A 13,429-nucleotide genomic window follows, 5' to 3' on the forward strand; every position below is an offset into this window, starting at 1 on the left:
ATTAATTAAATAAATGTAGAAGTGGCTGTAGCTAATGGCAGGTAGAATAAATATAAATATATCAAGACAAACATTCAAGTTTTGAGTTTTGAGTGGGTCAGAGAAGAAAGTGGTAAATGAGATTACACCAAAAATATATATATTTTACTATTTAACTAAATCAGATTGGGTCCTTAATTTTCATTTTCCTTGTTTAAGGGATGGGAGAGACATGGTGGATTCTGTTACAAAATTGACACAGTCCTTCGAAGCTTTGACCACGCCTCCAGTGGTTACTACTGTCCTCCTGCACTTGTAACCATTACAAACAGGTAAAAATAGAAATTTTCTATCAGAAACATGCAGCGCTTTTTTGCCGTGAGGGCTCTTAGAATGATAAAATCTAGCCACAATCAGTAACTAGTGAAAATCTAAAGTGTACTGTACAACAGAGTATTAAGTTATTTAAATTACTGATTTAGATGAATTTAAACCATACAATGTTCATTTTAAATTGATTTTTGAGTAACAAATAGTAAAATTTAAGATGTCTTTTATTTTCCATAAAGATTTCTTAATTAGCTAGCTTTGCTAATATATTCAGTTGTAATGATATTTTATCTGAGTCCTTGTAATAGAAAAGAAATATGTTATTTAAATATGAAGTGTTTTTTAAATGTAATGTGTATGAGTCATGTGGAGTTTTTTTAGAACAAAAGTAAGTAAAACTAAACTGTGGAGGATTTTCAAATGCTTCCCGATTGCTTCTTAGGTCTAAGTTTGTTTAGATTTAGATTTCTCTATGCACAGGTATCTGTACATACAAACAGAGAAACTGTGCCCTTTTTACACTCCATACAATTTGCAACATGTTACAGATGTGTAGCAAGGGGTAAAAGTACCAACATCAGAAGAGACCTCAGTGTCACTATCAATGCCAGGAGGACAGTGAGAGCTGGGAGACAGACTGCTCCAGGCTGAAGACAGAAGCAAGGTAGAACTCTTCAGTGGTTCCGTGGAAAACTATACCCACAAAGCAAGTCGCTTGCCTTTTTACCGAGGTCATTGCCTTTAAAAATATCTGTTGAAGACCAGGAAGCAGGACAACTGGTGCTATGGTTTTATCTAGAGACCCCTTCACATGCAGGTCTAACGTGTAGGAGGAATTCTGTGTGCTTTCTCTGCTCTCCCCACATGGGAAGTCAACGTTCAAAGCCGCCAGTATTTCCTTCCTCCTCTTACCTCTTACCTTCTGTCCCAGTCTTTCCTCCAAACAATGCACAGGAATGCACACACACACACAGAGGGATAGATTGACCACATTTGGCTAAATAAATTGCCAGGTGAAATATTTTATGCTCAAGAAACCCTTTCTTCAGGGCACAGCACCACTTCTGATGTATCTCAGTGTTGTTTTTAGTTCTCCTCTCTCCTTCCCAGAATAGCTACCAGCCAGAAGAAAGCCTTTATCCTCAGCCTTGTTCACCCACCCACAAGTTTTCGAGAGTACCTTGGACTAGAAGTCCTCCAGTCAGTGAGTCAACTTTGGACTTTATTCAGGATCTTGACCAATGAAGCTATGCTCTTTCGTTAATTATAATGTTTTTCACTGAAGAAAAAGGTCTAATTATTTCACCTGTTTTTACATCTTATTCTTTCTTTTTTTGTGTGTAATATTCATTGAGTGTCTATCACATACCTGGCACTGTGTTAACTACTTTTCATATGTTATCTGACTATGCAAAAATCAACAGTCAAGAGTTTATTAGATGGACTTCCCTGGTGGTGCAGTGGCTGAGAATCCACCTGCCAATGCACGGGACACAGGTTCGAGTCCTGGTCCGGGAAGATCCCACATGCCGCAGAGCAACTAAGCCCGTGTGCCACAACTACTGAGCCTGTGCTCTAGAGCCCACGAGCCACAACTACTGAGCCCACGAGCCACAACTACTGAGCCCACGTGCCACAACTACTGAAGCCTGTGCGCTCTAGGGCCCATGCTCCACAACAAGAGAAGCCACCGCAATGAGAAGCCCGCGCACCGCAACAAACAGTAGCCCCTGCTCGCCGCAACTAGAGAAAGCCGGTGCGCAGCAACGAAGACCCAAAGCAGCTAAAAAATAAATGAAAAAAAAAAAAAGTTTATTAGAAAATTATTTATTGAATATCTACACTGTGAGAGGCATCATATTAAACACTGGCGTGCTGTACAAAAAATAAATAAAAATAAAAGGCACAGTGCAGTTGCCCAGGTGCCACTTGCAGGCCAGCAGCTAAAGAGATAGAACATAAACGCATGAAACAAGTGAAGAAAGTGGAATAACACAATAAATGGATAAACTCAAAGTGACATAACAGATAACTCATAGTGCCAAAGTGACCCAAGTAAGGCAGAAACCTGTTAGAGTTCAAACACTTCATTTTCTAAGAATCCTTTGGGGACCCCATGCAAATGATAGAAAGTGTCTAGAAAAAAAACCTACTATGTTTCATTTCCCCCAAAACTGAATACGAGGGTGTGCTGTGAATACTATAAATTTTTTTTTTATGAACGGTATTCAGTAGCCAAAGCTGATGTGTAGTCCAACTCTAAAGCAGATCTATAGCTTGGGTAAATTTGTTTTCATCCCCTCCTCGACCTCCTAGGCCCCCCAGGTGACCTTTCGCTGGCATGCTACTCAGTCACCAGTCAAGCCCCCGAGTACTACATATTAGTCCCAGTGAGGCAGCTCTCCCAGGCAGTTAACATGCATGAACACTGCCTTGCAAACATGTCTGCATCCAGAGCAATGACTCAAAAATGAGACATACAGGCTTCCCTGGTGGCGCAGTGGTTGAGAATCTGCCTGCCAATGCAGGGGACACGGGTTCGAGCCCTGGTCTGGGAAGATCCCACATGCCGCGGAACAACTAGGCCCGTGAGCCACAACTACTGAGCCTGTGCGTCTGGAGCCTGTGCTCCGCAATAAGGGAGGCCACGATAGTGAGAGGCCCGCGCACAGCGATGAAGACTGGCCCCTGCTTGCCCCAACTAGAGAAAGCCCTAGCACAGAAACGAAGACCCAACATAGCAATTAATCAATCAATCAATAAATCTTAAAAAAAAAAAAAATGAGACATACAAGTTGAAGACAGGAAGTGTCCTAAGCTCTTGATTTTTATTCATTCGGACCTTATCAGATTAGAAACAAAGACCCACGGCATACTGTTCTTTGAGTGACAATTCACATTTGAGTATTTTTCAACAGCATCTTTTGTCTGAGAAGGTTGGGCAGTAGATGGATAGTCTCCTCAGATCCAGGAGTATCCACTAGCAGCCTTGCTAATCATTTTCTTCCATTACTGATTTCCTGTTTAAGACACTCCTGTCACTCACCAGTACCCAAGCTTGTAGTTGCTAATTGATTTTCTACTCTTCTGCACAACTGAGCGACACATTTGATGGGCACAATTAGAACCACCTGCAACAAATTACGTACTTCTTTTGTTATAGGGCAACTGCTCCTAGTCTAGGACTTTTAACACTTTGTGGAAGAGAGAGGGAAGAAAAACAAACCCTTATTGCCAAATAACAGAATTCTATTTGCTTGCTGTTAGGAAATTTTGTTAGGCCTGGCCACCTGCTTTCAGACAGAGCACGAATGCAAAACTTGAGTTCCAAAGTTACCATGGATAATTGTCTAAATGCATGTATATCTAAACCTTGAATCAATCAGTCTTGGAATATTTGTACAAAATAATCCAAATGACATTGGATTTTGAGAATTTTGCCCAAAATGAGAAATGCTGCAATATCTCATCTTTCCTAAGTTTAAATGTGCATTATTTGCAAGCATTTTTATAGCTCTGCCATTTTCTTGCAACCATATCCCCCAAACACTTTTACAGTTAACTTTTTAATATTGTGGCAAAATATAATACATAGCAAAATTATCATTTTAACCATTTTAAGTGTACAGTCCAGTGGCATTAAGTACATTCATATTATTGTACAACCATCACCACCAGCCAGCTCCAAAATATTTTTCATCTTCCCAAACTGAAATTCTGTATCTACTAAACACTAACTCCCCATTTCCCTTGCACCCAGCTTTTGGCAACCACCATTCTACTTTCTGTGTCTGTGAAGTTGACTACTATAGTTAGCTTATAACTAGAATCATACAGTAGTTGTCTATTGTGCCTGGTTTATTTCACTTATCCTGATGTCCTCTAGGTTAATCCATGTTGTAGCATGTGTCAGAATGTCCTTCCTTTTTAAGGCTGAATAATATTCCATAGTATGGATATACTACATTTTGTTTATCCATTCATCTATTGATAGACACAAGATATTTCTGCCTTTCAGATATTGTGAATAATGCTGCTATGAATATGAATATCCAAATATCTTTCAAGTTCCTGCTTTCAATTATTTTGGGTACTATACCCAGAAGTGGAATTTCTGGATCATATAATAATTCTCTTTTTAATTTTTTGAGGAACAACCATACTGGTTTCCATAGGAGCTACAACATTTTACATTCCCACCAGTACTGCACAAGTGCTCCAATTCCTCCACCTCCTAGCCAATACTTGCTTATTTTCTGTTTTTACAGAATAGCCATCCTATGGATGTGACGTGGTATCTCACTGTGGTTTTGATTTGCATTTTCCTAATGATTAGTGATGCTGAGCATCTTTTCATGTGCTTATTGGCATCTTTATATCTCCTTTGGAGAAACGTCTATTCAAGTCTTTTACCCGTTTTTGAACAGAAGTGTTTGTTTTCTGTCATTGAGTTGTAGGAGTCCTTTATATATTCTGGATATTAATCGGTTATCAGATACATAATTTGCAAATACTATCTCCTATTCGTGGGTTGCCTTTCACTCTGTTGATAGTGTCCTTTGATGTGCAAAAGTTTTTAATTTTGATTAAGTCCAATTTATCCTTTTTATTTTTTTGCCAGTGCTTTTGGTGTTTTATCCAAGAAATCACTGCCACATTCAATGCCATGAAAAGTTTCCCCTATGTTTTCTTCTAAGAGTGTTACAGTTTTAGCTCATATGTTTAGGTCTTTGATCCACTTTGTGTTAATTTTTGTAAATGGTGTAGGGTAAGAGTCCAGCTGCATTCTTTTGTAGGTTGATACTCACTTTTCACAACGTTATTATTGAAAAGACTGTCCTTTCCTCATTGAATGGTCTTGGCACCCTTGTGGAAAATCATTTGACCATATATGCAATGGTTTATTTCTGAGTTCTCTATTCTATTCCATTGGTCTATATGTCTGTCTTTATGCCAGTATCACACTGTTTAGATTACTGTACTTTTTAGTAAGTTTTGAAATCAAGAAGTGTGAGGCCTCCAACTTTGTTCTTGTTTTTCATGCTTGTTTTTGCTATTCAGGATGTCTTGAAATTCCATATGAATTTTAAGATGAATTTTTCTACTTCTGCAAAAAAAAAATCACCGGGATTTTGACAGGGATTGCATTCAATCTGTAGATCACTTTGGGTAGTATGGACATTTTAACAATAAATCTTCCAATCCATGAATATGGGATGTCTTTCCATTTATTTGTGGTTCCTTTAATTTCTTTTTTTTTTTTTTTAACATCTGTATTGGAGTATAGTTGCTTTACAATGTTGTGTTAGTTTCTGCTGTATAACAAAGTGAATCAGCTGTATGTATACATATATCCCCATATCCCCTCCCTCTTGCATCTCACTCCCACTGTCCCTATCCCACCCCTCTAGGTGGTCACAAAGCACCGAGCTGATCTCCATGTGCTATGCAGCTGCTTCCCACTAGCTATCTATTTTACATTTGGTAGTGTATATATGTCAATGCTACTCTCTCACTTTGTCCCAGCTTACCCTTCCCCCTCCCCGTGTCCTCAAGTCCATCCTCTACATCTGCGTCTTTATTCCAGTCTTGCCCCAGGTTCATCAGAACCCTTTTTTTTTTTTAGATTCCACATATATGTGTTAGCATATGGTATTTGTTTTTCTCTTTCTGACTTACTTCACTCTGTATGACAGACTCTAGGTCCATCCACCTCACTACAAATAACTCAATTTTGTTTCTTTATATAGCTGAGTAATATTCCATTGTACATATGTGCCATATCTTCTTTATCCATTCATCTGTCGATGGACTATTTGTGTCTTCTTTAATTTCTTTCAGCAATATTTTCTAGTTTTCAATGTACAAGTCTTTTGCCTCCTTGGTCAAGTTCGTTCCCCAGTACTTTATTATTTTTGATGCTATTGTAAATGGAATTATTTTCCTTTTCAGATTGTTCATTGTTAGTATATAAAAATGCAACTGATTTTTGTGTGTTGACTTTGTATCCTCCACTTGCTGAATTCATTTATTAATTCTAACAGTTTTTATTTTTTTGGTAGAATGCAGTTAACTTTCTTTTTAAAAACACATTTTGGTTACCCTTTTTAAAATTACACAATAGAAACATTCTCATTGGTATAAATTCAAGCAAGCCAGAAGAATATCAACTAAAAAGTGAAAGTGCCCCCTTACCTTTACTCTTGCCCCCTCCCAGCCAATCTCTCTTCCCTTCCCAAAGGTAACTGCCACTAACAGTTTGGATTGCTCTTCCAGGTTTATTTCCTGTGTACATATTAGATGTATTTTCTAATTCTATATTTTTCTTCTAGTCTTTTGAAAGAAACAATATCCAAAAACTTAACATTTCTAGTTCTTGAGGAATACCATCAGAAACTTCTTGCAATAGTGGTCATGACATGTCTCCCATTTGAAAACTACTGATATTCTATTGCCATTCTTTATTTAAAAGAAAGAAATGTATCATTTTAATATTAGTTCAGCAATAGAGTTAGTTATTTGAAAATGGTATCAAAAGTGCTAACAAGTGTTTTATTGGGAGAAATACAATTGCACTTACTCAGCTCAAAGCTGAGTCCCTCCTAACCAAATCATGTATGTGTGTGTATATATATATACATATACATATTGTTTAAGTTGAAATGGCTCTCTAGTGAAGCTACTTCCAATGCATTACGTTTTTTCAATCTCTGGTTTTAGATACCACAAACACAGTCATTAATTACTGATTTCTGCTAACTACTGTGTTATTCACAGACAAGAAACATCTCTTTTTTTTTTCAGCTACATATGTCACTGGCTAAACTGATGAAGAAATATAATGTTCAATTAGAGATTTAAGCATAAAATACCTTTTTCAAAGTGTGCATTTTTGAAATATAAAATACATACTTTGAAATGAAAAAATGTGTCAAGTATGCCGAAAAATATGCATTGCTATCTTCAAATTGCATTTTTTTAATTAAAATTTAATGTTTAGCACCATGAGCAACAGATTCTTCTCAAACTGATACAAGTTCAATATATACTTGTTTTTTTCTTGTTTACATTGAAAATAAACATTTGATTTCTTGCCTTTTTAAAGGATTGATGGGAAATTTTTTTCTGATTTTTAAGAAGTATTCACCCACAGACTTTGATTTTATAAGTAGGTTATAAGCAAAATATTTTATCATTTGTTTTTCTGAAGAATAACAATTTTTACTTTACTGAATTCCTCAAAAAATACATAAAAATATGTACATATGGTTATTGTTTGTTTCTTAAATCATAATAACATTTGAATTAAACAACATCAGTGAAACCAGACAAAAAATCCAGATATGAAGCTCTGGAGTATTCTCAAATGAAGAATTCTAAAACACAGGGCCCAAAAAGACTTTAAAAGGTCATCTGCTCTATTACCATAAGCCAGAGTTTTCACAACCCTTTAAGTGTTTGAAGCCAGTGAGTGATAAAGAATATAAAAAGATCTCTTGTTTCTTTATCAGTTGGAAACAAGACACTCAAGAGATTGCATGCTGTTATCCAGAGTAAATTTCTTAGAGTACATGGTTTAGAAAAAAGATATAGTTGCTGAATTTTGTTATTAACAATGCCATCTTCTAAACTGAACCAGGAAAAACTAGAGTCCTGTTTTTATCTGAAGGTTATAGGATTTAATGTATTAGTATTATATGTAACTGCTTAAAAGATATACTTGCCAACTCAAAAAGCAGGTTTGTATTGTTTTGAGCAATGATAAATGGTTATAAAAGAGCAAATCAGAGTGGACTAAATAAATCTAAAACCAACAGGGGACAAAAGCAAAGTGCTGTCATGAATAATGATACCAGACGCCAAGCTCACAGACAATGTTATCTCTCCATTATCCAATAAATGCCATAGTACAAGGTAATGGAAGAACCAGTGATGGCCCCTGGGTTTAGAACCAGCACAGTGACTAGTGGTCCTGACCGTAGCCTCCATGGTGCAGTGCCTTGCTGGCCTCCTAGCATTGTAGTTTCAGGCACCAGCAGTGCATGATAATGATGCTACTCTGCCTCAGAGGGGAGAAGGAAAAACAGATCCTATGTTATAACAGCATGAACGAGTGGAAGTGTAAGGAAACTTACACAGCATCTAGAGAGTATTTACTTTTATATACCTTCTTTTTGAAGCATGTTTATGTAAGGTTCTGCCACTGCAATCTGATTAAAAAAGAACTTTTCTAATTTCAAATGTGTGCTATTTAGATTATCAATAGACTATCTGCAGAAAATATTCACTAAAGCATATGCTCTGCAAAGATGAGTATCATGGATGCCTCATATAACTAACTGTTGCTAGTGATGTTCATAAGGCAGTTAAAAAGTTTGCATCTTTGTGTTCTTTTCTCTTTCTCTCCCCTATTTCCTTTGAGACTCCTCTATTCTTGAATGACTCCATTTCTTTTGCTTCCTTTAGCAAGTTAAAGATGCATGGTAATGAAAAAAAATCCAAAATCAGATGAAAAAGTCTAATTTGCTTTCTCCTTAGGTTTCCCGGATAATTTCATCAGGCGTTTCCTTTCTTAATGACTCAGCGGTTCTGGCCAAAAGTTACCACTGTTTGAAAGGTGTTTCTTCAAAACTTTACATGTAATGAAAGTAAATTTTTCAAGATAGTTTCCAACTTAGCTTAAAATTCCAATGCTGGTTAAAGCTTAATACATATTTCTGTTAGGTATTCATGTGGAAGCATGTATACAAATTTTCTAGATTCTGCTTTCAATGCATTCATGTTGAAGAGGGAGCATTGCCAGCAGTTAATGAACACTAATTCATTCAGCCGGTTGGGGAATATAGTGGGTGTACTTCTTTGGATTAGTTCCTAGGGTTTTAAATTTATCTTCAGTGAATATGCACATCTGAACACATTTGAATAAGCCAATGACTCCATGTGCCTGTGAACAAACTGATCTGGGAGACATAAAATTGCTACTCCAATTTCTGTTCCATTCTCACCAGGCAAGTGTGGTGGGTGGGCGCATGTGAACCCTGTGTCGGCAGATGCTCATTCAGAAAAGCATAGTGTCCCTACTCCTCCCTCTTCTCCACCTCCCCCACTGCCACCTCCCCACCACATGCACATTACAGCATGTGTGTGCTGTGTGGCCTAATTACACAATAGAGCACATGTTGCACCAAGAAATGTATCGCTAGCTTTCTGGACTTTACTACCTACACTCCAAAACTGGAACCGGACTCTATTCCTTGAAAGAATTGAGCACCACCTTTGAGGATCAAATTTTCCTCACTCATATTTCTGGGAATTGCACTGACGTTTGGCATTTATTAGTAACGTTCAGGGTCTTTGAGTATTTTTCTGTCCCATGTTCTAAAGAATTCATGAGAAATGCTTACACGGGTGCCATTCTGTGCACCTCATTATGTTTTAACGACATTTCTTTATTGCCCAGAAACTTACTATAAAATCATTTCTTTTTTCCCTTTTTCAGGTTTGAACAGGCTTTTATTACCAGTTTGATCAGTAGTGTGGTAAAAACGAAGGACACTTATTTTTGGATAGCTCTTCAAGATCAAAATGATACAGGAGAATACACTTGGAAGACGGCAGGGCAGAAGTCAGAGCCAGTGAAGTACACACACTGGAATGCACGTCAGCCCCGTGAGTAGAGGGCACTGTCACACCACTTCTCCCTCCTGTTTTCTTTGCCCCCAAATTCTATCCACCTCATGGTCCACCTCCTCTGATTCTTCCTTAGTGTTTTCTTAATGCATAAATCAACTAAAACAATTACCACCAGTTCTCAGGGGTGATATATGGCTGGCCATTTTTTAAAGTATAATTCATATGAGTCACTTGATAAGTTCAAGGTATAAATTCATTGCTCAAGACCACACATGCCTTTGTTAGCAGAAGTCCAGTTTCTCCCTCCTAAAGTCTTTTCCTCATCCGCCCTCATTGTCCAAGAATCTCAGGGGCTTACTCAGTCCAGAATAGTCTGTCATACTTCAAAGCAGAGTGAATGGGCACATTTGAGCATATCTAAACAGTTCACAGTCACTGCCACGTGACTTTGCTGTGGAATGTCACTTAGGTAACATTCTTGCTACTCCATCTCCTCCATGGACTTCTGTGGTACCTTAGCCAGAATTTCAGAGTTACAGGTCTATTAATTCACCATCCTGTGCTCAGTTCTGGATCCCAAAGCATGAAACTGTGCCAGAGAAGCTAATGGTTTCAGCCATAATCTACACTAAAACCAGCCCCTGTGGACCAAGCTTTAGGCCCTTGTGTTAATCTTAGGTCACCAACCTAGATCCAACACACCTTTACCTCAGTGTGAACCCTGTTTGGATGCCTTGATCCCTTTCTTTTTTTAAAAAAAATAAATTTACTTATTTTATTTATTTATTTTTGGCTGCATTGGGTATTCGTTGCTGTGCATGGGCTTTTTCTAGTTGCAGCAAGTGGGGGCTACTCTTTGTTGTGGCTTGTGGGCTCTGGAGTGCAGGCTCAGTAGTTGTGGTTCACAGGCTTAGTTGCTCTGTGGCATGTGGCATATTCCCGGACCAGGGCTTGAACCCGTGTCCCCTGCATTGGCAGGCAGATTCTTAATCACTGCACTGCCAGGGAAGCCCTTGGTCCCTTTCTTGCCTGGGGATCTCAATCAGGGCTACCCAATAGATAATAGACAATAGGCTACCTTTAAATTTGTATCTAGAGGAAATGGGTTAGAGGCTCAAGCTCTTCCCTGAGGAAAGATAACTATTATTGTAATATTATAATAACTGTTATCATATATCATATATATAACAATAATTAGAGAACTAAACACCAATTAAAAGATATTTTTAGAGTGGTTCAAAAAATAAGACCCAAGTATATGTTGTCTACTAAAACCCCACTTTAAATATAGACACCTATAGATTAAAAGTAAAGGGATAAAGATATCCATGTTAACATTAATCAAAAGAAAGCAGGAATAGCTATATTAATTTGACACAGAGCAGACTTCAGAACAAGAAAAATTTCCAGGGATAAAAATGGACATTACATAAAGATAAAAAAGTCAGCTCTAAAGAAGACATAACAATCCTTAATGTGCATGTACCTAACAACAGAGTATCAAAATATATGAGGGAAAAACTGATAGAACTGCAAGGAGAAATAGATGAATCTACTGTTATAGTTAGAGACTCTTAACACCCCTATGTCAGAAATGGACAGATCCAGCAGACAGAAAATCAGTAAGGACAAAATTGAACTCCACAGCACTATCAATCAACTGGATATGATTGACATCTATAGACTACTTCATCCAACAACAGCAACAGCAGATTACACATTCTTCTCAAGCTCATGTGGAACATCCACTGAGATAGACTACATTCTAGGCCATAAAACACACTTAACAAATTTAAAAGAAGTCATACAATGTCTGCTCTCAGATCACATGAAATTAAATAGAAATAAAGAACAGAAAGATAGCTGAGAAAATTCCAAAATACTTGGAGATTAAACAATGCATTTCTAAATAACGCATGGGTCAAAGAAGAAATCTCAAGAGAAAATTTTTTAACATTTTAAATTAAATGAAAATGAAAATACATTTGTGAGATGAAGAGAAAGCAGGGCTTAGAGGAAAATTTATAGCACTGAATGCACATACTAGAAAAGAAGAAATATTTAAAATCAGTAATCTAAGCTTCCACCTTAGGAAACTAGAAAAATAAGAGCATATTAAATCCAAAGTAAGTAGAAGAAAAGAAATAATAAGAATTAGAGCAGAAATCAATGAAATTGAAGACAGGAAATCAATAAAGAAAATCAATGAAACTAAAAGCTGGCTCTTTGAAAATATCAATGAAATTGATAAGCCTCTAGCCAGGCTCACTAAGAAAAAAGAGAGGAGACACAAGTTACTAATATCATAAATGAAAAAAAGGGACATCACTACAGATCCCATGGACATTAAAATGATAAAAAAGGAATATTATGAGCAACTCTATATCCATAAATTTGACAACCTAGGTAAAATCGACCAATTCTTTGAAAGACACAATCTGCCAAAACTCACACAAGAAGAAATAGACTCTCTGAATAAGCCTATATCTATTAAGAAATTGAATCAGTAATTCATAACTTTCCAAAACAGAAAGCAGCAGGCTCATATGGGTTCAACTGGTGAATTCTACCAAACATCTAAGGAAGAAATTATACCAGCTCTCTACAACCTCTTCCAGAAGTTAGAAGCAGAGGGAATACTGTGTAACTCATTCTATGAGTGCAACATTACCCTAATACCAAAGTCAGACAAGGACATTACAAGAAAAGAAAACTACAGACCAATATCTCTCATGAACATAGGCACAAAAATCTTTAACAAAATATTAACAAATTGAATCCAACAATGTATAAAGAGAGTTACACACCTCAATCAAGTGGAATTTACCCCAGGTATGCAAGGCTAGTTCAACATTTGAAAACTTATTAATGTTATCCATGACATCAACAGGCTAAAAAAGCAAAATCACATGATCGTATCAATAGATGCAGAAAAAAGCATCTGACAAAATTCAACACCCATTCATGATAAAAACTGTTAGCAAACAAGGAATAGAGGGGAACTTCCTCAACTTGATAAAGAACGTCTAAAGAAAACCCACAGATATCATACTTAATGGTGAAAAACTAGAAGCTTCCCCACTAAGATCAGGAACAAGGAAAGGATGTCCCTTTTCAACACTCTTTTAAACATTGTACTAGAAGTCCTAGCTAATGCAACAAGACAAGAAAAGCAATTAAAAGGTACAGATTGGAAGAAAAGAGATAAAACTTTGTTCACAGATGACATGATTGTTTATGTAGAAAATTAGAAAGAATCAAAAAAAATTCCTGGAACTAATAAGCAATTATAGCAAGATTGCAGGATACAAGATTAATGCTCAAAAGTCAATTGCTTTTCTGTATACCAGCATTGAAAAGGGGAACTTTAAATTAAAAACATATTACATTAACACCCCTCAAAATGAAATTTTTAGATATAAATCTAACAATATATATAAGATCTATAGAGGAAAACTATAACCTTTAATGGTAGAAATCAAGAAGA

The 13,429-nt window shown here is 36.8% G+C and overlaps 1 protein-coding gene across 3 annotated transcripts in view; it reads left to right on the top strand.

Moving 5' to 3' along the window:
- Window positions 1–13,429, top strand: part of PLA2R1 (phospholipase A2 receptor 1) — a 113,670-nt gene that overhangs the window by 45,075 nt on the left and 55,166 nt on the right. For all 3 annotated transcript variants that reach the window (XM_068545027.1, XM_068545025.1, XM_068545026.1), the window contains 2 exons: window positions 199–311; window positions 9,809–9,978. In XM_068545027.1, coding sequence (XP_068401128.1) covers window positions 199–311; window positions 9,809–9,978 — 283 coding nt within the window. The remainder of the gene's footprint in view (window positions 1–198; window positions 312–9,808; window positions 9,979–13,429) is intronic.

This window comes from Eschrichtius robustus, chromosome 5 (assembly GCF_028021215.1).
Source record: "Eschrichtius robustus isolate mEscRob2 chromosome 5, mEscRob2.pri, whole genome shotgun sequence".
NCBI classification, from domain to species: Eukaryota; Metazoa; Chordata; class Mammalia; order Artiodactyla; family Eschrichtiidae; genus Eschrichtius; species Eschrichtius robustus.